The sequence below is a fragment of the Ranitomeya imitator genome, chromosome 2, assembly GCF_032444005.1.
Source record: "Ranitomeya imitator isolate aRanImi1 chromosome 2, aRanImi1.pri, whole genome shotgun sequence".
NCBI lineage: Eukaryota > Metazoa > Chordata > Amphibia > Anura > Dendrobatidae > Ranitomeya > Ranitomeya imitator.
Genome location: NC_091283.1, coordinates 261,825,971 through 261,850,743, shown reverse-complemented (window position 1 = coordinate 261,850,743; position 24,773 = coordinate 261,825,971). Strand labels below are relative to the sequence as shown.

The window sequence follows — 24,773 nt, the reverse complement described above, 5'->3', positions numbered from 1 at the left end:
TTGTGGATTCAGGCGCTGCCCTGAACTTAATGGACTTCGAATTCGCCAGGCGCTGTGGTTTTTCCTTGCAGCCTTTGCAGAGCCCTATTCCTTTGAGGGGTATTGATGCTACACCATTGGCCAAGGATAAACCTCAGTACTGGACGCAGATGACTATGTACATGGCTCCAGCACATCAGGAAGATTGCCATTTTCTGGTGTTGCATAACCTGCATGATGTTGTTGTACTGGGTTTTCCATGGTTACAGGAACATAATCCGGTGCTGGATTGGAAAACTATGTCTGTGACTAGTTGGGGTTGTCAAGGGGTACATAGTGACGTTCCTTTGATGTCAATTTCCTCTTCCCCCTCTTCTGGGGTCCCTGAGATTTTGTCGGATTTCCAGGATGTATTTGATGAGCCCAAGTCCAGTTCCCTTCCACCGCACAGGGACTGTGATTGTGCTATTAACTTGATTCCTGGCTGCAAGTTCCCTAAGGGCCGACTTTTCAATCTGTCTGTGCCAGAGCATGCCGCCATGCGGAGTTATGTTAAGGAGTCTTTGGAGAAGGGGCATATTCGGCCGTCTTCGTCACCATTGGGAGCGGGTTTCTTTTTTGTTGCTAAGGATGGCTCCTTGAGACCCTGTATAGATTATCGTCTTCTTAATAAGATCACGGTCAAATTCCAATACCCCTTGCCTTTGCTTTCTGATTTGTTTGCTCGGATTAAGGGGGCTAAGTGGTTTACTAAGATTGACCTTCGAGGGGCATATAATCTTGTTCGTATTAAACAGGGTGACGAATGGAAAACTGCATTTAATACGCCCGAAGGCCATTTTGAATACCTTGTGATGCCATTCGGGCTCTCTAATGCTCAATCTGTGTTCCAATCTTTCATGCATGATATTTTCCGCAATTATCTTGATAAATTCATGGTTGTATATTTGGATGATATTTTGATTTTTTCCGATGATTGGGAGTCTCATGTGAAGCAGGTCAGGATGGTATTCCAGATCCTTCGTGATAATGCTTTATTTGTGAAGGGGTCTAAGTGCATATTCGGAGTTCAGAAGGTCTCTTTTTTGGGTTTTATTTTTTCTCCCTCGCCTATGGAAATGGATCCTGTGAAGGTCCAAGCCATTCATGACTGGATTCAACCCACATCTGTGAAGAGCCTTCAGAAATTTTGGGGCTTTGCTAATTTCTATTGCCGTTTCATTGCCAACTTTTCCAGTGTGGTTAAGCCCTTTACTGATTTGACGAAGAAAGGCGCTGATGTGACGAATTAGTCCTCTGCGGCTGTTGAGGCCTTTCGGGAGCTTAAACGCCGATTTACTTCTGCCCCTGTGTTGCGTCAGCCGGATGTTTCTCTTCCTTTTCAGGTTGAGGTTGACGCTTCTGAGATTGGGGCAGGGGCCGTTTTGTCTCAGAGGAATTCTGATGGTTCTTTGATGAAACTGTGTGCTTTTTTTCCAGAAAGTTTTCGCCTGCGGAGCGCAATTATGACGTCGGCAATCGTGAGTTGTTGGCTATGAAGTGGGCATTTGAGGAGTGGCGACATTGGCTTGAGGGAGCTAAGCACCGCATTGTGGTCTTGACTGATCATAAGAATCTGATTTACCTCGAGTCGGCCAAGCGGCTGAACCCTAGACAGGCTCGATGGTCCCTGTTTTTCTCTCGTTTTGATTTTGTGGTCTCGTATCTTCCGGGTTCTAAGAATGTTAAGGCTGATGCCCTCTCTAGGAGTTTTTTGCCTGATTCTCCTGGAGTCCTTGAGCCGGTTGGCATTCTTAAGGAGGGGGTGATTCTTTCTGCCATCTCCCCTGATTTGCGGCGGGTGCTTCAGGAATTTCAGGCTGATAAACCTGATCGCTGTCCTGTGGGGAAGCTGTTTGTTCCTGATAGATGGACAAGTAGGGTAATTTCTGAGGTTCATTGTTCAGTGTCGGCTGGTCATCCTGGGATTTTTGGTACCAGAGATTTGGTTGCTAGGTCCTTTTGGTGGCCTTCCTTGTCGCAGGATGTGCGTGCTTTTGTGCAGTCCTGTGGGACTTGCGCCCGGGCCAAGCCTTGCTGTTCCTGCGCTAGTGGGTTGCTTTTGCCTTTGCCAGTCCCTGAGAGGCCCTGGATGCATATCTCCATGGATTTTATTTCGGATCTTCCTGTTTCCCAGAAGATGTCTGTTATCTGGGTGGTTTGTGACCGGTTCTCTAAAATGGTCCATTTGGTGCCTTTGCCTAAGTTGCCTTCCTCCTCTGATTTGGTTCCATTGTTTTTTCAGCATGTGGTTCGTTTGCATGGCATTCCTGAGAATATTGTGTCTGACAGAGGTTCTCAGTTTGTCTCTAGGTTTTGGCGGGCCTTTTGTGCTAGGATGGGCATTGATTTTTCTTTTTCTTCGGCGTTTCATCCTCAGACTAATGGCCAAACTGAGAGAACTAATCAGACCTTGGAAACCTATTTGAGATGCTTTGTGTCTGCTGATCAGCATGATTGGGTGGCTTTCTTGCCGTTGGCCGAGTTTGCCCTTAATAATAGGGCTAGTTCGGCTACTTTGGTTTCACCTTTCTTTTGTAATTTTGGTTTTCATCCTCGTTTTTCTTCGGGGCAGGTTTAGCCTTCTGATTGTCCTTGTGTGGATTCTGTGGTGGACAGGCTGCAGCAGATTTGGACTCATGTGGTGGACAATTTGACTTTGTCTCAGGAAAAGGTTCAACGTTTTGCTAACCGCCGTCGGTGTGTTGGTCCCTGGCTTCGTGTGGGGGATTTGGTTTGGTTGTCTTCTCGTCATGTTCCTATGAAGGTTTCTTCCCCTAAGTTTAAGCCTCGGTTTATTGGTCCTTATAAGATTTCTGAAATTATCAATCCGGTGTCTTTTCGTTTGGCTCTTCCAGCCTCTTTTGCCATTCATAATGTTTTCCATAGATCTTTGTTGCAGAGATATGTGGTGCCCGTTGTTCCCTCGGTTGATCCTCCTGCCCCGGTGTTGGTTGAGGGAGAGTTGGAATATGAGGTTGAGAAAATTTTGGATTCTCGTTTTTCGGGGCGGAGGCTTCAGTATCTTGTCAAGTGGAAGGGTTATGGCCAGGAGGATAATTCTTGGGTTGTTTCCTCCGATGTCCATGCCGCCGATTTGGTTCGTGCATTTCATTTGGCTCGTCCTGATCGGCCTGGGGGCTCTGGTGAGAGTTCGGTGACCCCTCCTCAAGGGGGGGTACTGTTGTGAATTCCGCTCTTGGGCTCCCTCCGGTGGTTGTAAGTGGCACTTTTGTGAGTTCTGCTCTTGGGCTCCCTCCGGTGGTTTTAAGTGGTATGGCTGCTCCTTGGATTTAGTAGTCTGCAGCTGCTTCCACTAATTGTCTTTCTGCTCGGCTTTTATTCCTGGCTCTTCTTTTCAGCCAGTGCCACTTGTCAGTGTTTCCTGGCTGGATTCACATCTCTGCTTGGATTTCCTTGATTTCCTGACCAGTTCAGCAAAGATAAGTCTTGGCTTTGCTCATTTCTGTCCACATGTTGTGGACTTATTGTTCTGTGCATTCTATGTTTTGTCCAGCTTGTCAGTATGGATTATTTCTGTTAGCTGGAAGGTCTGGGAAGCAGATTTACCCACCACACCTTTAGTCAGGTGTGGAGATTTTTGTAAACTCTGTGTGGATTTTTTGTAGTTTTTATACTGACCGCACAGTATCCTTTCCTGTCCTATCTATCTAGCTAGTATGGCCTCCTATGCTAAGATCTGATTTCATTTCTGCGTATGTTATTTTCCCCTCCTCTCACCGTCAATATTTGTGGGGGGCTATCTTTCCTTTGGGGATTTTCTCAGAGGCAAGATAGGTTTCCTGTTTCCATCTTTAGGGGAAGTTAGATCTTAGGCTGTGCCGAGGGGTCTAGGGAGTGTCAGGTACCCCCCACGGCTATTTCTAGTTGCGCTGCTAGGTTCAGGGTTTGCGGTCAGTACAGATACCACCTCCTTCAGAGCTTGTCCATGTTGCTCCTAAACCACCAGATCGTAACAGGGCGGTAACCTTGACGAAGAGGGACAGAGTCCCTCAAAACGCGTTGGTTAGCTTTTTGCCCTAGCAGGGCTCCGTAGCCTTGTGACGTCACACGCTGCAGAGCACTGTCGGCCATTTTTTTCAGCCGCGCATCCAGGGACGCCACCGGCCGGGGCGCTTCTGGCTCTGCGCGTCCTCCAACTACTCTAATTACTCCTGCCACCTGGTTATTCGGAACCCCCAGCAACAGCACTCGCAGGTCTTTATACCAACTGGTATTATCTTCCATGACCTAGGCACACACAGTATAATATTCCTACAGTACTTCCATCCCACCACACACACATTATAATGTTCTCATAATACCGCCATACCCCCCCGCCACACTATATAATGTTCCTACAGTACCTCCATCCCACCCACACACAGTATAATGTTCCCATAGTAGCGCCATACCCCCACACACAGTATAATGTTCTCATAGTACCACCATACCCCCGCCACACAGTATAATGTTCCTACAGTACCGCCATACCCCCACATACAGTATAATGTTTTTACAGTACCTCCATCCCACCCACACACAGTATAATGTTCTCATAGTAGCGCCATACCCCCACACACAGTATAATGTTCCTACAGTACCTCCATACCTACACATACAGTATAATGTTTCTACAGTACCTCCATCCCACCCACACACAGTATAATATTCCCATAGTACCGCCATACACAGTATAATCTTCTCATAGTACCACCATCCTACCACACACAGGATAATGTTCCTACAGTATGTCACGATTGGACTGGCGAGTAAACTGGGACCAGGGGCACCTTTCCTGGCCCTAGCTCTAGGGGGCGCCCTAACTCGCCCTGTTCCCCGGGATACCTCAGATGGCGAGGATGCCGGGGCCTCCGCCCTCGCCCTATCTCCTGACTGCTGCCCTTCGTCTGTCCCCCTCCCCCACCCGGGGAAGAGAGGAGCTTCAGTGTACAACAGTACACCAACCCGACAAACAGGGGAACAAAGACAAGGGTAAAAAGAAAACTCCACTCACACAAAATATGTTCTCACAAATAACAAAGGTATCCACCAGGGTGTGAAGGACAGGGAGGGTAAATAAAGCAGGTAAGGATGAGGAATATTCCAAGCGAACAAACCATACAACTGTCGCACAATAAATTCCTCCAGCTCTCCAAACACCAGCTCCTCACTACTCCAGGTCTATCAAGCAAGTGCAATTTCAGACAAGGATCTGATCAGAAACACCAAGGTTACTTACTGGTAGCCGGTTTTTCCGGAGCCCATGACAGCACTCCTGAGAGAGGGATCCGCCCAGTCGGGACAGGAAACCTACTGAAATAAAAGGGCGGTACCTCTCCCTCGCTTCAGTTGGTTTTCAGAGCATGCGAGGCCTCCTTGGTTAGTACACATGGTAATCCACCACCACATTATAATAATAACAAAAACACCCAACTAAAGGTGCACACCAAAGGGTGAAAAAAGGGAGGGAATATACAGGTGCTGTCATGGGCTCCGGAAAAACCGGCTACCAGTAAGTAACCTTGGTGTTTTCCCGTCTCCCATGACAGCACACCTGAGAGATTTTTGGAGAAAGAAACACCTTAGGGAGGGACCACCGCTTGCAGCACCCTTCTACCAAAGGTAAGTTCAGTTGAGGAGGATAGATCTAGCCGGTAGTGTCTAAAGAAGGTAGACGGTGAGGACCAGGTAGCGGCCTTACAGATTTGATCAATCGATACCTCTGCTTTTTCTGCCCAGGAAGTAGCCACGGCTCTGGTGGAGTGAGCCTTGATGCCTTCAGGGATCGGGGCACCACTAGAAGCATAGGATAAGGAAATGGCCTCCCTAATCCACCTAGCAATAGTACCCTTGGATACCCCATATCCCTTCCTGCTACCCTGGAAAACTATAAATAGGGATTGATCCTTCCTCCACTGACTAGTCAGAGATATATACTGCAAAATAGCTCTCCTTACGTCAAGTGTATGAAATTTCTCTTCCCCTGGGTTCTTGGGATTATCACAAAAAGAGGGCAACACAATTTCTTGACTTCTATGGAATTTAAGTACTACTTTCGTCAGATATGCCGGATCTGGTCTGAGCACTACTCTGTCATCAAATATCTGCGTGTAAGGAGGGGAGATAGACAGGGCTTGCAAGTCACTCACCCTATGGGCTGATGTCAACGCTACCAGAAGTACTGTCTTAAGCGTAAGTATTTTTATTGATGACTCCTGCAAGGGTTCAAACGGATTACTAGTCAGAGCTTCTAACACCAGATTCAGATCCCATGGAGGAACCCTCTGAATTACCACTGGTCTAGACCTACTACATGATTTTATAAAGCGGGACACCCATCTATTGGAGGCCAGATTACAGTTATACAAGGCTCCTAATGCCGACACTTGTACCTTGAGCATATTAGTCGCTAACCCTAGTTGCAACCCCGCCTGTAAAAATTCTAAAATGGTACCCACAGGAGCTCTGTCCCCCAAAGGTTGCCCCGAAAAATCTAGAAACTTTTTCCATGTTCTGCCATATATCCTTGATGTAACTGGTTTTCTACTTTTCAACAGGGTGGAGACTAACCCTGGTGAAAAACCCTGCCTACTCAGTAATGCCCTCTCAAATTCCAGGCTGCAAGATGGAAGCCCTTCACTTGAGAGTGGCATATTGGACCCTGAGTAAGCAGGTCTGGAATCTCTGGCAGAATCCATGGATCAGTCACTGACATTTGTCTCAGGAGGGAGAACCAAGGTCTCTTTGGCCAAAATGGAGCAATCAAAATTACTCTCGCCTGCTCCATTCTGATCTTTCTTACTACTGTCGGAATCATCGCTATTGGTGGAAACACATACGCGAGACTGAAATTCCATTGTATTTGGAGAGCATCTACCGCGAAGGGTTTTTCTCTTGGGTCTAATGAACAGAAGCTCTACCTTCCTGTTGTTTAGGGTGGCAAATAAATCTATCACAGGTAAGCCCCAAGCCTGCACTATTTGTTGAAACACCTGGGGATTCAAAGACCACTCTCCTTGTTTCAGTGTTTTGCGACTTAGGTAGTCTGCTTTCGTATTCTCGACTCCCTTTATGTGGAGAGCCGAGAGGGATAGTAGGTGGCGACCTGATAGTTGTAGGAGGACAGACGCTGACTTCATCAGGGAAGGGGATCTCGTCCCCCCTTGGTGATTGATATATGCAACTACTGCGTGATTGTCTGACATGACCCTGGTATGAGGACCCTGAAGGATGGGAAGGAAATGTTTTACAGCTCTCTCTACAGCCCATAACTCTCTTAGGTTTGATGCCTGTTGAGATTCCAATTGGGACCAAGATCCCTGAACTGAGAGTGTCCCCAAATGAGCTCCCCATCCTGAACCGCTTGCATCTGTGGTGATGATCTGATCTATCGGAGTTATCCACTGGACCCCTGATGTCAAATGATCTCTCACGGCCGACCATTTTAGGGAATCCGTTACCTCTAATGAAAGGCGTAGCTTCCCCTCTAAATGCCCTTTTAACCACCTCTGCGCTGACAGGACCTCCCATTGTAACGGTCTTAGATGGAACTGTGCCCATCTTATTGTGGGTATACAGGACATCAGAGAACCCAACAGGGACATTGCCTTCCTCAACGTCATTACGGGGTGATGAATTGCCGACTCTACAAGATTTTGAATTTTGACCTGCTTGTTTTCTGGTAGAAGACAAAGCTGACGCCTGGAGTCCAGAACTAAACCCAGAAAAGATTGCACTAGCTCCGGCGTCAACCTTGACTTGGCAAGATTTATTTTCCACCCCAACCGCTCTAGCATCGCTATGACTTCTTTTATTTGTGTCAGGCAATGTGCTGCCGAGTTCCCTATAAGGAAGGAGACACCTCAGAAGCTGAAACTGGTTCAGGGTGTTTACTACCCTTTTTCTTAAGGGCTGCTTTAACAGAGTCCTGCACTTCGGCTCTGATTATTGCTCTAAGACTAGAGGAAAAGTCAGGGGTCTCTTCCTGGATAGTCTTTTGAATGCAATCTACACAAAGACTTTTCTGCCACTGGACTGCCAATGGAACTTTACAGAGGGCACATTCCTTATTCTTTGTCTTGGAGCTAGCCTTCCTCGGTGCCTGCCAAGTAAACAGAAAATGTAGCCCATTACCACCAGGGTGACATTCACGTAGATCACTCACCACCCGCTGACCATAAAGGGTACCGGATTCCGAGGCGGACTGGGAGCACGGGGAACATTCCTCCTGGATGCTGAAGAGTCGTGAGACGTCCGACGATTGCTGCTCTTTCCACCTGAGCGGCTGTTTTTCTTAGCATGATGGTGAGCAGGTGTATCGCCTGATAAGGGCTCTTACTGCTGCTGCTGTAATAGCTGCTGCTGCTGCTGCTGCTCCATACCCTCCATCTCTGGATTGTATCGAAATGAGCAGCGATCTTGTGTAGCCACCCCCTTAATAAGGGGTCTTTCCACAGTGCTCCCCGCCTCTTCCGGTACCAATTTCGCTCCTCTCCCCCTCCAGAATACCGCCGGAAAGCTTACATTATTACCGCCGTTTTCAATCCATGGGCGCCGCCATCTTGGATCCGGTGCGCCTCTCTGACGTCACGCAGGCACGCCCATTCCCAGCGTGCTCTGCGCTGAACGCCAGCCGCGCACCCGGAAGTCGCCCAGCAGAGGGGGAGAGAGCGGCGTGGCAGCCGCAGAATGGCTCCAGAGATCCGGACTGCGCTGGACCGACGCCCGCACGTGCGCGAGAGCCTGAAGGATCTGCGGACGGCGCTACCAGCATCCCGAAGGCCGACATACAGGCGTCCTGCCTGCGCTTCAAGTGCCGGGACGGGAGTGGGTAAGTGGATCTTCAATCAACAGTCGATAAAAAATAAAAAAGTACCGCTGTGATTCAGCACAAGGGTTCCCATCAGGACAGGAAACCCAACTGAAGCGAGGGAGAGGTACCGCCCTTTTATTTCAGTAGGTTTCCTGTCCCGACTGGGCAGATCCCTCTCTCAGGTGTGCTGTCATGGGAGACGGGAAAAGCCTAGCTTTTATAGGAGAAAGGAGTGGCTAACCGAGCACCGCTGAAAGCAGGAATTTCCACATGGCCTATTAACCCCTGTCCTGCTGAAAGAAAACAAAACACCTTTAATACACAGGAGAAGTGCTTCTTCTCAGCGATGAAGCAGAAGCCGTCAGACGCCGTGGTCTTCTAGTACTGCTCTGTCATGGTAACTCCGTGACAGTACCCCGGCTTCTATGAGGGACCTCCGGAACCTCAGGACCTGGTTTATCTGGGGGGGCCGCATGAAAGGCCCGAACCATCCTGGATGCATGAACATCGGAAGCTGGAACCCACATCGTCTCCTCAGGACCGTACCCCTACCAATGTACCATGTATTGAAGTGACCGACGAAATCTAAGACCTTGGCTATCTGGAACTCCAGATTACCATCGACAATGACAGGAGAAGGTGGCAAAGGTGAAGATCCTGCAGATGCCACGTACTTTTTGAGAAGAGAACGGTGAAACACATTGTGGATTTTAAAAGTAGGCGGCAGAGCAAGGCGGAATGCTACCGTATTGACTACGGCTAAGATCTTATAGGGACCAATAAACCTGGGACCCAATTTCCAAGATGGAACCTTTAGCTTAATGTTCCTTGAGGACAGCCACACCAAGTCACCAACACTCAGGTCCGGACCCACCAAACGTCTACGATCAGCCACATTCTTATACTTGGAGCCCATCTTTTGCAAATTATCAATCACCCCCTGCCAAATCGTAAAAATAGAAGAAGAGAATCGTTCCTCCTCCGGTAAACCAGAAGGGCGATCACCATTGAACGAACTAAACTGCGGATAAAACCCATATGCCCCAAAAAATGGGGACTTACCAGTTGATTCCTGACAGCGATTATTAACAGCAAATTCAGCCAACGGTAAGTAGGTCACCCAGTCCTACTGATACTCAGATACAAAACATCTAAGATATGTCTCTAAATTCTGATTAACCCGTTCAGTCTGCCCGTTAGACTGAGGGTGAAACACCGAAGAAAAAGACAAATGGATCCCCAAACGGGTGCAAAACGCCCTCCAAAATTTGGAGATAAACTGAACCCCCCCCGATCAGAAACAATATCCATAGGAATCCCATGCAGTCTTATTATTTCCCTGACGAAGATTTGCACCAAAGTTTTGGCATTAGGCAAAGCTGGTAAAGCAATAAAATGAGACATTTTACTGAACCTGTCCACTACCACCAGGATTACAGTGTTCCCTGCAGACACAGGTAGAGCCGTAATAAAATCGACTGACAAATGAGTCCAAGGTCTGCTGGGAATCTCCAAAGGTAGGAGAGCCCTTGATGGACGAGTATGTGAAGTCTTAGAACGCGCACAGATATTGCAGGTGGCGACATACTCCTGAACATCTTTATAAGTACCTGGCCACCAAAAACGCAGAGTAAGTAGATCCGCGGTAGCCTTATTCCCTGGATGTCCAGCCAGCACCGTATCATGATGTTCACTGAGGATTCTAAGACGGAGATAATAATAATATTAATAATAATAATTTTTATTTATATAGCACCAACAAATTCCGCAGCACTTTACAATTAAGTGGGGACATGTACAGACAATAAATTCAGTGCAAGTTAAGACAATTTAAACAGTGACATTAGGGGTGATGTCCCTGCTCGCAAGCTTACAATCTACAAGGAAATGGGGGGACACAATAGGTGAAAAGTGCTTGTTATTTCAGGTCTGGCAATTATAATAAATAGGGATTTTCATATAAAGCTGCATGATCCGTTCATCAGCCCGTGTGTTTAAGTGCAATAGTCAAGTATCAAGTGCAGTTATCATGTGCATGGAGGGTGTGGAGACAGATGAATAGTAGGGTGCAGATTCACATGCAGATTGACTGGTACAAACCGTTTACCAAGAGGACAGGTAGCAGGGGCGTCCCCCTGAGCATCCGCAACCTCTCTTTCAAGATTGGAGCATATGGACGCCATTACTACCCCTTTTTGTAGTATAGTTACCGGTTTGCACTTATCGCCTCCCCCAGGAAAGCAACGGGACAAAGCATCTGCCTTAACATTTTTACTTCCCGGCCTAAAAGTGACAAAAAAGTTAAATCTGGTAAAGAACAAAGCCCATCTTGCCTGACGAGGTGTAATACGTTTTGCCGACTCCAAGTAAACCAAATTCTTATGGTTAGTGATCACCATAACAGGGTGAACCGCTCCCTCCAAGAAATGATGCCACTCCTCAAATGCCCATTTGATAGCTAAGAGTTCCCTGTCACCAATGTCATAGTTTCTCTCAGCTGGCGACAGTTTTTTAGAGAAGTAAGCGCATGGTTGCCATTTACCAGGAGATGCACCTTGCGACAGTACAGCCCCCACTCCCACATTGGATGCATCCACCTCCACAATGAATGGCTGAGTAACATCAGGCTGAATAAGAATCGGTGCAGAAGCAAAACACCCCTTCAAAGTGTCAAATGCCTCCCTGGCAGGACTGGACCACTTGGAGAAGTCTGTCCCTTTTTTAGTCATGTCAGTGAGCGGTTTAGCTACTACTGAAAAGTTTTTTATGAATTTACGGTAGTAATTGGCAAAACCCAAAAACCTTTGTAAGGCCTTCAAATCCTCAGGACGATCCCATTCCAATACCACCCGGACTTTCGCCGGATCCATGCGAAACCCGGTGGCAGATAATACATATCCAAGAAAAGGGATCTCCTCCACCGAGAACATGCACTTTTCAGGCTTGACATACAATTTAGTGTCACGAAGTATCTGCAGGACTTGTCTGACATGTTGCTGGTGTGACTCTAGGTCAGGTGAGTACATAAGAATGTCATCCAGGTAGATAACAACAAACCTGCCTACAAGGTGACTAAAGATGTCATTAATGAAGTGCTGGAAGACAGCGGGCGCGTTTGTCAACCCAAAAGGCATCACAAAATTCTCGTAGTGTCCTTCTGGCGTATTGAACGCAGTCTTCCACTCATCACCCTCCTTAACTCGGATGAGATTGTATGCCCCCCTGAGTTCCATTTTAGAGAACCATTTTGCCCCAACAATTTGATTAAAAAGGTCAGGTATAAGAGGTAGCGGATACGGATCATGGACCGTGATAGCATTAAGTTCCCGGAAATCCAGGCAAGGACGTAACCCGCCATCCTTTTTCTTTACGAAAAAGAACCCTGCAGCAAGGGGTGAAGAGGAAGGTCGGATATGGCCCTTAGCCAGACTTTCTGTAATATAGTCCTTCATGGCCGGCCTTTCTGGACCTGAGAGGTTATAGAGTCTGCTCTTAGGCAGCTTGGCACCAGGAACCAGAATGATGGCACAATCATAAGGACGATGTGGGGGAAGCTCTTGGCTCCCCTGCTCAGAAAACACATCCACGAAGTCTGACAGGTAATGGGGCACAGACTGGGTATCCACCCTTGCCAACCGTGTACCCTAACAGTGTCCTTGACAATATGTACTCTACTTAACCACTTCCTGTGTCTTCCAATCAATTACTGGATTGTGCAGAGCGAGCCAAGGAAGTCCCAGTACCACAGGTGAGGGTAGGCCCTCAGGCACATAAAATTTTAACACCTCAGAGTGTATGGCCCCTACCTGTAGCCGTAAGTCATGGACTACCTGAGTGAAGTGCCCCTGTCTTAGAGGACCGGAATCAATAGCTATTATGGGTATAGGTCTGGACAAGGTTTGTGTGTGTGTGTGTGTGTGAGACAAGGCCTTGGTCCCGGACGAACCCTGCGTTGACCAAATTAAACCCCGCCCCACTGTCCAAGAAGGCGGACACGTCAACCTTATTTTCACCCACATATAACATAGCTGGGAGGAAAAAACGAGTCTTTCCCACAGAGGTTATGAGTACGCCCGGGTTGCCTACCTCCCCGCAACCCGGGCTCTCTAGTTTTCCGGCGGTTGTTTAAACAAGTGACGGGTAGGACATGTGCTCACAAAATGACCTTTCTTGACACAACCAAAACACACTCCCCTTACGTCGAATTAATGCGAGTTTGCTAGGTTGGGATGTTGAACCCACTTGCATGGGTTCCACAGTATTATCAGTACTGGTCACGCTCAAACTTGGACCTCCTGCACCCAGAGGTGTCTCCCCATGCCTCTGGCGAAGACGGTGATCAACCCGGATCGCCAGAGACATGGCCGCCTCAAGGGAATCCGGAGTCTCATAGAGAGCTAAAGCATCCCTTACTCTTACGGAGAGACCCACACAGAACTGACTACGGAGGGCCGGGTAATTCCACCTAGTGTCAGTGGCCCACCGCCGGAACTCGGAGCAGTATTCCTCTGCCTGACGATTTCCTTGCTGAAGTTGGCGCAGAGACGACGCAGCCAAGGAGACACCATCATACACTAAGCCCAAAGCCTGGAAGAAGCCCTCTACTGACTGAAGTGACTGTGAGTCAGATGGAAGAGAGAATGCCCATGCTTGCGGGTCCCCCTGTAGGAGCGAGATAACATTCCCCAACCGTTGCTCCTCCGTACCAGAGGATACCGGATGCAGCCGAAAATAAAGTTTGCAGGCGTCCCGGAACACAACAAACTTGTCCCGACCTCCAGAGAACCTGTCTGGCAGCGCGACCTTGGGCTCCACAATGGTTTGTTTGGAAAGTGAGATCCCCACACCAGACGTAACAGAGTGCTGTGAAACCACCGTGCGTAAATCCGCCACCTCCAGACTGAGCTGCTGCAACTGCCCTGTCAGCGCTGTGATAGGATCCATTACGGATCAGAAAATGCTTTCGGGTCTGAAATAATGTCACGATTGGACTGGCCCTAGCTCTAGGGGGCGCCCTAACTCGCCCTGTTCCCCAGGATACCTCAGATGGCGATGAATGCCGGGGCCTCCGCCCTCGCCCTGTCTCCTGACTGCTGCCCTGCGTCTGTCCCCCTCCCCCACCCGGGGAAGAGAGGCGCTACAGTGTACAACAGTACACCAACCCAACAAACAGGGGAACAAAGACAAGAGTAAAAAGAAAACTCCACTCACACAAAATATGCTCTCACAAATAACAAAGGTATCCACCAGGGTGTGAAGGACGGGGAGGGTAAATAAAGCAGGTAAGGATGAGGAATATTCCAAGCGTACAAACCATACAACTGTGTCACAATAAATTCCTCCAGCTCTCCAAACACCAGCTCCTCACTACTCCAGGTCTATCAAGGAAGTGCTATTTCAGACAAGAATCTGATCAGAAAGCCTAGCTTTCATAGGAGAAAGGAGTGGCTAACTGAGCACAGCTGAAAGCAGGAATTTCCACATGGCCTATTAACCCCTGTCCTGCTAAAAGAAAACAAAACACCTTTAATACACAGGAGAAGTGCTTCTTCTCAGCGATGAAGCAGAAGCCATCAGACGCCGTGATTTTCTGGTACTGCTCTGTTGCGTTAACTCCGTGACACAGTACCTCCATCCCACCACACACAGTATAATGTTCTCACAGTACTACCATATCCCCCATACACAGTATAATGTTCCTACAGTACCTCCATCCCACCACACACAGTATAATGTTCCTACAGTACCTCCATACCCCCACACACAGTATAATCTTCTCATAGTACCGCCATACCCCCACACACAGTATAATCGTCCTACAGTACCTCCATCCCACCCACACACAGTATAATGTTCCTACAGTACCTCCGTCCCACCCACACACAGTATAATGTTCCTACAGTACTTCCATCCCACCACACACAGTATAATGTTCCTACAGTACCTCCATACCCCCACACACAGCATAATCTTCTCGTAGTACCGCCATACCCCCACACACAGTATAATGTTCCTATAGTACCTCCATCCCACCCACACACAGTATAATCTTCTCATAGTACCTCCATCCCACCACACACAGTATAATGTTCCTACAGTACCTCCATACCCCCACACACAGTATATTCTTCTCATAGTACCGCCATACCCCCACACACAGTATAATGTTCCTATAGTACCTCCATCCCACCCACACACAGTATAATCTTCTCATAGTACCTCCATCCCACCCACACACAGTATAATCTTCTCATAGTACCTCCATCCCCCCACACACAGTATAATGTTCCTACAGTACCTCCATCCCACTACACACAGTATAATTTTCTCACAATACCACCATACCCCCCACACACAGTATAATGTTCCTACAGTACCTCCATTCCACCACACACAGTATAATGTTCTCACAGTACCTTCATCCCACCACACACAGTATAATGTTCTCACAGTGCCTCGATTCCACCACACACAGTATAATGTTCTCACAGTACCACCATCCCACCCACACACAGTATAATGTTCCTACAGTACCTCCATCCCACCCACACACAGTATAATGTTCCTACAGTACTTCCATCCCACCACACACAGTATAATGTTCCTACAGTACCGCCATACCCCCACACACAGTATAATGTTCCTATAGTACCTCCATCCCACCCACACACAGTATAATCTTCTCATAGTACGTCCATCCCACAACACACAGTATAATGTTCCTACAGTACCTCCATCCCACTACACACAGTATAATTTTCTCACAGTACCACCATACCCCCCACACACAGTATAATGTTCCTACAGTACCTCCATCCCACCACACACAGTATAATGTTCTCACAGTACCTTCATCCCACCACACACAGTATAATGTTCTCACAGTACCTTCATCCCACCACACACAGTATAATGTTCCTACAGTACCTCATCCCACCACACACAGTATAATCTTCTCATAGTACCTCCATCCCACCACATACAGTATAATGTTCTCATAGTACCGCCATACCCCCACCCACAATGTAATGTTCCTACAGTACCTCCATCCCCCCACACACAGTATAATCCTCTCATAGTACCGCCATACCTCCACACACAATGTAATGTTCCTACAGTACCTCCATCCCACCACATACAGTGTAATCTACTCATAGTAAGACCATACCCCCACCACACACAGTATAAAGTTCTCACTGTAACGCTATACCCCCCACATAGTATAAAGTTCCCACAGAACCATCATCCCACCACACACAGTATTTTGTTCCTACAATAGTGGCTTCCCACAGACCCAGGAAAATGTTTCCACAGGACTGGCATCCCCCTCAGACACATTATAATGTCCCCACAGTACTGCCATCCCCCCACTTTTTAATGTTCCCACAGTACTGCCCCCTACATGCACAATATGGTACCATCCACCTCACTGACTACCTCCGACCACCGACAATTAATAAATACTCACTTAGCCTCATTCTTGGTGCCAATACTAATGAACCCGGGATCTATGAGATATTTACCATACGATAGTTGGATAGGCAGGAGTGCATCATCCAAAACGGTAGCCCACTCGGTTGCTATGATGGCTATGAATTGATAGGGCTCAGTGGGGTGTGGTATTGGTCACCCTCTCCTTCCCATCATCACAATTTCAGCGATATCCACTAAAGGTCAAGTAGGAAGAGAGATGCTAGGTGCCAGAATTGGAGCATCTTAGAGATGTGCCTTTTCTGGGTGGCTGAGAGCTGATTTTTTTATTATCCATAGCCCCTTCCGAGGCTATTAATATCAACCCGCAACTGTCTGCATAACCTTCGCTGGTTATTAATTATAGGGGGACCCTACATCACTTTTTTGGGGGGTCCCCAATTTTAATAGCCACTAAAGGCTAAGTATACAGTTATGAGCTGATATTACTAGCCTGGAAAGCTCCATGGGTATTACCCCCTTCCTAGGCTATAAACAAACTTCTGTGTGTGAATCAGACCTGATATCTAACATGATAGAAGATTACAGTGCGTGGAAAATGGGAAACCTTCATATAGACAGCTGGTGGTGATGGAGTCCGTGACCGACTCTGGCCAAATATGTTTCTAGAGCCGTAGTAGAAGATGAAGATGTCGTCCTCATCATGAAGTAGTTATTTCTCATGTTGCGTGTAATGAATATCTCCTGCAGTATTGCTAATGCCGATTCCAGGGTCGGTAAATGAGATGAGAATTAGCGTTATGGAAGATGAGTCTATGAGAAACGTATTCAGCTGCCGACTCCGAGGAGGAAACTGCTTGTTGTCTGTGGTCTAAATATATAGGATTTATTAGTAGATGTAAAGAAGGAAACTAAATACTGTAAAATAATAAATCTCCTCATATGTTTCCCTTATTATCTCCAGTAATTGTATTATTACACAGGATTCTTATGATGTTACATCGGCTCATCTTCTCATTCAGGTCTCTACAATATCGGATCCTCTCAGTGAAAATCTTCTGCAAAAGAAAACTTTCCTGATTTACCCATCAAAGATGGATGTGGACAGAGACAAGATGGTGGAGAAAATATTACATCTCACCCTAGAGATCCTCTTCCGGCTTACTGGAGAGGTGAGAGAATCTGATGACGTCACATTACATCATTCTTATCTATGGGAATAACAGATGGACAGAACTGGAGAGGTGAGGACTCTGGAAATGTCTATAGTGAGATTTATTAATGTGTCTCTCAATTACCAGGATTACACAGTGGTGAAGAAGACCTCTAGTGATCGCTGTCAGGACCCTGAGTCTGAGGGATGGGAAAGACCCCTGAGCCCAATTACGGGGCCTCCACCTCACCCCCTGGTACATGAGGACACCAATGACCAGAAGATCCTAGAACTCATCCACAAGATGATTGAGCTGCTGACTGGAGAGGTGACACTGCTGGGAATGCTGGGACATTATACAGTAACACTATGAAGGGATCGGGGGGATGACGGTATCATTGTATGTGTCAGGTTCCTATAAGGTGTCAGGATGTCGCTGTCTATTTCTCCATGGAGGAGTGGGAGTATTTAGAAGGACACAGAGATCTGTACAAGAACGTCATAATGGAGGTTCCCCAGCCCCTCACATATCCAGGTAATAGACAGGACTAAGTACACGGCCTATAATTATCTGTATGTAAAGAATGAATTCACTCCCTGTATGTGTTTCCTCCAGATCTGACCAGTAAGAGGACAACACCAGAAATATGTCACAGTCCTCTTCTTCCACAGGACTGTAACCAAGAAGATCCCAATGCTCCTCGGGATCATCAGGTAGATGGAGAGAAGGTGTCAGGAGATCTCCCCTATGATGTGTAGACGCCGGTGAAGGTCTTGTGCTTAGTCTTGTTTTATCCACCAGTATTATATGTTTTATACTTGTGTAATGAGAACGGTGGAGATGGCAGGATTAGAGCGGATCATAGATGGGACTTCTCCATCTGTCGGTGACTTTTACAATATTTGTTCCAGGGTGAAGATCTGACCCATATTAATACTACAGAGACATATGTGAGGGGGGATGAGCGGTGTAAAGAGGAGATTCCCACATATGGCTACCCAGGTGAGTAGTAACCACTAAATGCAGAGAGGTCACAGATTCTCGTTATCACCGGCTGTGGCTGCTTTATCGGTGGTGTAGTCCGGCCGTATTACCATGATCACCATTTTGCCTCTAGACCACAACATTCTCCTTCTATACACTGACCTGAGAGACTTCCTGATCATCACTGCGCATGACAGGAAGCCTCTCAGGTCTGGAGACCCGGATGTTGTCATGACGACATCGGGTCTCCATGGCAGCGATCAGGACCACGCATCATGCCACAGAGTCTAGGATCCAAAGGCAGAGGGGCTGTCGGCCCATGTAGTGAGGAATCAGCGACCTGTCATAAGCCAATACAGATGCATATGTAATCAGGGCACCACATAAAGCCCCGCCCTAGAGCACCACATAAAGCCCCGCCCACAGCCCCACCCCAGAGCACGAGAATCTCATTAGCTGCAAACTACAAATACAGATAAAACAACCACAAGACGGATTTCATCACCAGGTATCAGTGTAATCAGTATAACGGCACCGACCTGACAGTGTCTGTAGTTACTGAGCACAATCCTGCTGACAGGTACCCTTTAAGACATCTCCTCTCTGCACTATTATACACAGTTCTCTATAAATGTGTAATATTTCTTCTTGAAACTCATCTGACAGAAAATATTGGAGCTTCCGATAGTTTAGATTGTGAAGTCACCAAGCCACGTGCTCTAATTCCCCCAGAGAGGTTTCACCACTAGCTGCTCATTTATTACTGAAGGACACTGTTCAGTTTGAGCATTTCAGTAGATGTTATTGTCTATAGTCAGTTTTTGATTACAGTAGTGTCCAGAATCCTCTGATTTATCCTCTTCCTGCAGCCAGTTTTGTGTTCTTAATCCGGCCACATTTTTACAATCTGATGTGTGTCACTTTATGTGGTGATAACTTTGGAATTATTCATAAAGAAGACTTGGTCTTCTCCCGACTTTGCTCAGTGGATGACTTCACAAACTCCCCTCTCCCGCTCTCTGACCACAACCTTCTTTCATTCTCTATCAAGAACTGCCATCCCGCTCAGGTCACCCCCACTTTCCACACCTATAGAAACATACAGGCCATTAACACCCAGAAACTTATGATGAACTTGCAGTCCTCATTGGCCCCTATTTCCTCCATCTCATGTCCTGATTCTGCATTGAAGCATTACAATGAAACCCTGCAAAGTGCTCTGGATGAAGCTGCTCCTCCTATACATAAAACAACTCGGCACAGACGGCAACAACCGTGGCACACGCTGCAAACACGTTTCCTGCAGCGGTGCTCCAGGTGCGCAGAACGTCTGTGGAGAAAATCTAATCTACCCGAAGATTTCATCCATTATAAGTTCATGCTAAAGACATACAATTCTGCCCTTCACCTCTCCAAACAAACCTACTTCAACACCCTCATCACCTCCCTGTCCAATAACCCTAAACGTCTCTTTGACACGTTCCAGTCCCTACTCAACCCAAGAGAGCAGGCCCCAACCACGGATCTCCGTGCTGACGATCTGGCCAATTACTTCAAAGAAAAAATTGACCACATTCGACAGGAAATCATCTCCCAATCTCTTCATACCATGCACTGTCCTCCCTCCCCCACTGCATCTAGTTCACTCTCTGACTTTGAAGCAGTTACAGAAGAAGAAGTAAGCAGGCTCCTTGCATCTTCTCGCCCGACCACTTGCACCAGTGACCCCATTCCGTCACATCTCCTCCAGTCCCTTTCCCCGGCTATCACCTCTCACCTAACAAAAATATTCAACCTTTCCCTCACTTCCGGTATTTTTCCCTCCTCATTTAAGCATGCCATCATACATCCATTACTTAAAAAACCATCCCTCGATCAAAACTGTGCCGCTAATTATAGACCTGTCTCTAATCTTCCCTTCATCTCTAAACTCCTCGAACGCCTGGTCCACTCCCGTCTTACCCGCTATCTCTCAGATAACTCTCTTCTCGACCCTCTTCAATCTGGCTTCCGCTCTTTACACTCTACTGAAACTGCCCTCACTAAAGTCTCTAATGACCTACTAACAGCTAAATCTAATGGTCACTACTCCATGCTAATTCTCTTGGATCTCTCTGCAGCATTCGACACTGTGGATCATCAGCTCCTCCTCACTATGCTCCGCTCCATCGGCCTCAAGGACACCGTTCTCTCCTGGTTCTCCTCCTATCTCTCTGACCGATCCTTCACTGTATGTTTTGCTGGTTCCTCCTCCTCTCACCTTCCCCTTACTGTTGGGGTTCCTCAAGGATCAGTCCTAGGCCCCCTACTCTTCTCGTTGTATACTGCCCCTATTGGACAAACAATCAGTAGATTTGGTTTCCAGTACCATCTCTATGCTGACGACACCCAATTATACACTTCTGCTCCCGATATCACACCGACCTTTTTAGAAAACACCAGTGATTGTCTTACCGCTGTCTCTAACATCATGTCCTCCCTCTATCTGAAACTAAACCTGTCAAAAACTGAACTCCTCGTGTTCTCTCCCTCTACTAACCTACCTTTGCCTGACATTGCCATCTCCGTGTGCGGTTCCACCATTACTCCAAAGCAACATGCCCGCTGCCTTGGGGTCATCCTTGATTCTGACCTTTCATTCACCCCCTACATCCGATCACTGGCTCGCTCTTCTTACCTGCATCTCAAAAACATTTCTAGAATTCGCCCTTTTCTTAATTTCGACTCTGCAAAAACTCTGACTGTTTCACTTATTCATTCTCGTCTGGACTATTGTAACTCTCTACTAATCGGTCTCCCTCTTGCAAAACTCTCCCCGCTCCAATCTGTCCTGAATGCTGCAGCCAGGATCATATTCCTCACCAACCGTTACACCGATGCCTCTACCCTGTGCCAGTCATTACACTGGCTACCCATCCACTCCAGAATCCAGTACAAAACTACTACCCTCATCCACAAAGCACTCCATGGCTCAGCACCACCCTACATCTCCTCCCTGGTATCAGTCTACCACCCTACCCGTGCCCTCCGCTCCGCTAATGACCTCAGGTTAGCATCCTCAATAATCAGAACCTCCCACTCCCGTCTCCAAGACTTTACACGTGCTGCGCCGATTCTTTGGAATGCACTACCTAGGTTAATACGATTAATCCCCAATCCCCACAGTTTTAAGCGTGCCCTAAAAACTCATTTGTTCAGACTGGCCTACCGCCTCAATGCATTAACCTAACGATCCCTGTGTGGCCTATTTATAATAAAAAAAAAAAAAAAAAGGTTCCTCGCATCATGTTCTCATACACTTTATGCAGTATTAGCCCTCTGTGTCTGTACTGCTACATACTTAGGCAGGTAACTGGTTCATGCAGCTTTACATGAACACCTGAGCCTTACACTATAGCTGGTCCGAATAACTAAAGCAATTTTTACCATCCACCTCTCGTGTCTCCCCTTTTCCCCATAGTTTGTAAGCTTGCGAGCAGGGCCCTCACTCCTCCTGGTATCTGTTTTGAACTGTAGTTCTGTTATGCTGTAATGTCTATTGTCTGTACAAGTCCCCTCTATAATTTGTAAAGCGCTGCGGAATATGTTGGCGCTATATAAATAAAATTATTATTATAAAGGATAATAGAAAACAAATGGATCTTACAAATTATTTTCCAGCTTCTCACAATACTCTACATACGATTGTACACTACTCTCTGGGCACATGGCAGTGTTCAGAAGGGAAGGAGCGCCATTTAGCTGTTTGAATGCAGATCTAGCTGGAATAGTTTGCAGACACAATGTATTGGGAGCACTGTTCATGGTCAACTGCCAGCTCAAAAGATCTCCACCATGAACATGCTTGGCAATATCTTCTCTGCTTTCCATTTCCCAAGGATTGCCTTGCTCATCGCCCTTTAACACCATTACATGGATCTGGACTTACACTGGGACCCCTAGGCTTGGACCATGGTGTTACCTGCTATTCTGTGGTATTAGATGGCAAGAAGAATAGTCAGGTAGCTTGGTCAGAACCGGAAGGACAGAATACAGGATCAGAAGACACAAGCAGTCAGTAAACGGGCCACAGTCACAACAGGAAACAAATACACAAGCCACTAGCTGAGCACAGAGGACTGAACCAGAGGAGAACAACGCTGTTTCTAGAAGATTCCGGCCATGTGCTTTGAGCTTTAGTAGGGTGTGGTACTTTCCAATTGGCTGAAGTAGGGAGCAGATTACTCCAGCTGGACAGCAGGAACAGATCCCAGATGAGATTGGACACACCATATGCAGAAGCCCTAATATGACTAAATGACAGAAAACCAGAATAGTCAAAATCCTCATAAAGTGATTCCATTTTATAAATTAATTCATTGAGGGTTATAATCTGTACATATGTGATCAAAATTGTTGGTGCCCCTCGTTTAATGACGGAAAAACCCACAATTGTCACAGAAATAACTTGAATCCGACAAAAGTAATAAGAAATAAAAAATCTATGAAAATGAACAAATGAAAGTCAGACATTGCTTTTCAACCATGCTTCCACAGAATTAAAAATATAATAATAGAACTCATGAAACAGGCGACAGAAATGATGGTACCCATGAAAATAATGTGACAAAAGGGACATGTTAAATTGCGGTGTGTCCACTAACTAGCATCACAGGTGTGTACAATCTTCGAATCAGTGAGTGGCCGGTATATAGGACTACAGATACTCACTGTGCTGTTTGGTGACACGGTGTGTATCACACTCAACGTGGACCAGAGGAAGCGAAGGAAAGAGTTGTCTCAGGAGATCAGAAAGAAAATTATAGACAAACACGTTAAAGGTAAAAGTTATAAGACCATCTCCAAGCAGCTTGGTGCTTCTGTGACTACAGTTGCACATATTATTCAGAAATGCAAGATCCATGGGACTGTAGCCAACCACCCTGGATGTGGCTGCAGGAGGAAAATTGATGACAAATCAAAGAGACGGATAATACGAATGGTAACAAAAAAGCCAGAAAAACTTCTAAACAGATTAAAGGTGAACTTCAAGATCAAGGAACATCAGTGTCAGATCGCACCATCCATCGTTTTCTGAGCCAAAGTGGAATTCATGGGAGATGACCAAGGAGGACACCATTGTTGAAGAAAATCATAAAAAAGCCAGACTGGAATTTGCTAAACTACATGATTACAAGCCACAAAACTCCTGAGAGAATGTCCTATGGACAGATGAGACAAAAATTGAACTTTTTGGCAAGGCACATCAGCTCTATGTTCACAGATGGAAACATTAAGCAGATCATGGAAAGAACACTGTCCCTACTGTGAAACATGGCGGAGGCTCTGTTATGTTCTGGGGCTGCTGTGCTGCATCTGGCACAGGGTGTCTAGAATCTGTGCAGGGTTCAATGAAATCTCAAGACGATCAAGGGATTCTAAAGAAAAATGTGCTGCCCAGTGTCAGAAAGCTTGGTCTCAGGCGCAGGTCATGGGTCTTGCAACAGGATAATGACTAGTGATTAATGAGTATACTTGTTGCCTGAGTTTTCCCGAGCACGCTCGGGTGATCACCAAGTATTTGTAAGTGCACGGAGATTTAGTTTTCGTTGTCTCAGCTGCATGATTTACAGCTGATAGACAGCTTGAATACATGTGGGAATTTCCTAGCAACCCGGCAACCCCCACATGTACTCAGGCTGGCTAGCAGCCATAAATCATGCAGCTGTGTCAACAAAAACTAAATCTCCAAGCAGTTACAAATACTCGGAGACCACCCGAGCAACGAGTATAGTCGCCCATCACTAATAATGACCGAAAACACACAGCTAAAAACACCCAAGAATGGCTAAGAGGGAAACATTGGACTATTCTGAAGTGGCCTTCTATGAGCCCTGACCTAAATCCTATTGAGCATCTTTGGAAAGATCTGAAACATGCTGTCTGGAAAAGGCAACCTTCAAACACGACACACCTGGAGTAGTTTGCTCTTGAGGAGCGGGACAAAATACCTGTCGAGAGGTGCAGAAGTCTCATTGACAGTTGCAGGAATTATTTGATTGCAGCGATTGCCTCAAAAGCTTGTGCAGCAAAATATTAACCCTTTCGTGCAAGAACCTGTTTTGCCTTTGTGACCGGGCCAATTTTTTCAATTCTGACCAGTGTCACTTTATGAGGTCATAACTCTAACGCTTCAATGAATCCTGGTGATTCTGAGATTTTCTCGTGACATATTGTACTTTATGATAGTGGTAACGTTTCTCTGATATAACTTGCGTTTATTTGTTAAAAAAATGGAAATTTGGCTAAAATTTCGCAATTTTCAAAATTTTAATTTTTAGGCTCTTAAATCAGTCATATTACAAAATAGTTAATAATAATAATAATCTTTA

At 46.6% G+C, this 24,773-nt stretch overlaps 1 protein-coding gene across 2 annotated transcripts in view; it reads left to right on the top strand.

Moving 5' to 3' along the window:
- The window catches only part of LOC138667370 (oocyte zinc finger protein XlCOF22-like), a 54,520-nt gene that overhangs the window by 12,853 nt on the left and 16,894 nt on the right, over positions 1 to 24,773 (top strand). For both annotated transcript variants that reach the window (XM_069755596.1, XM_069755595.1), the window contains exons 2-6: positions 17,287 to 17,436; positions 17,566 to 17,745; positions 17,829 to 17,952; positions 18,034 to 18,131; positions 18,330 to 18,420. In XM_069755596.1, the coding sequence (XP_069611697.1) occupies positions 17,287 to 17,436; positions 17,566 to 17,745; positions 17,829 to 17,952; positions 18,034 to 18,131; positions 18,330 to 18,420 (643 nt within the window). The remainder of the gene's footprint in view (positions 1 to 17,286; positions 17,437 to 17,565; positions 17,746 to 17,828; positions 17,953 to 18,033; positions 18,132 to 18,329; positions 18,421 to 24,773) is intronic.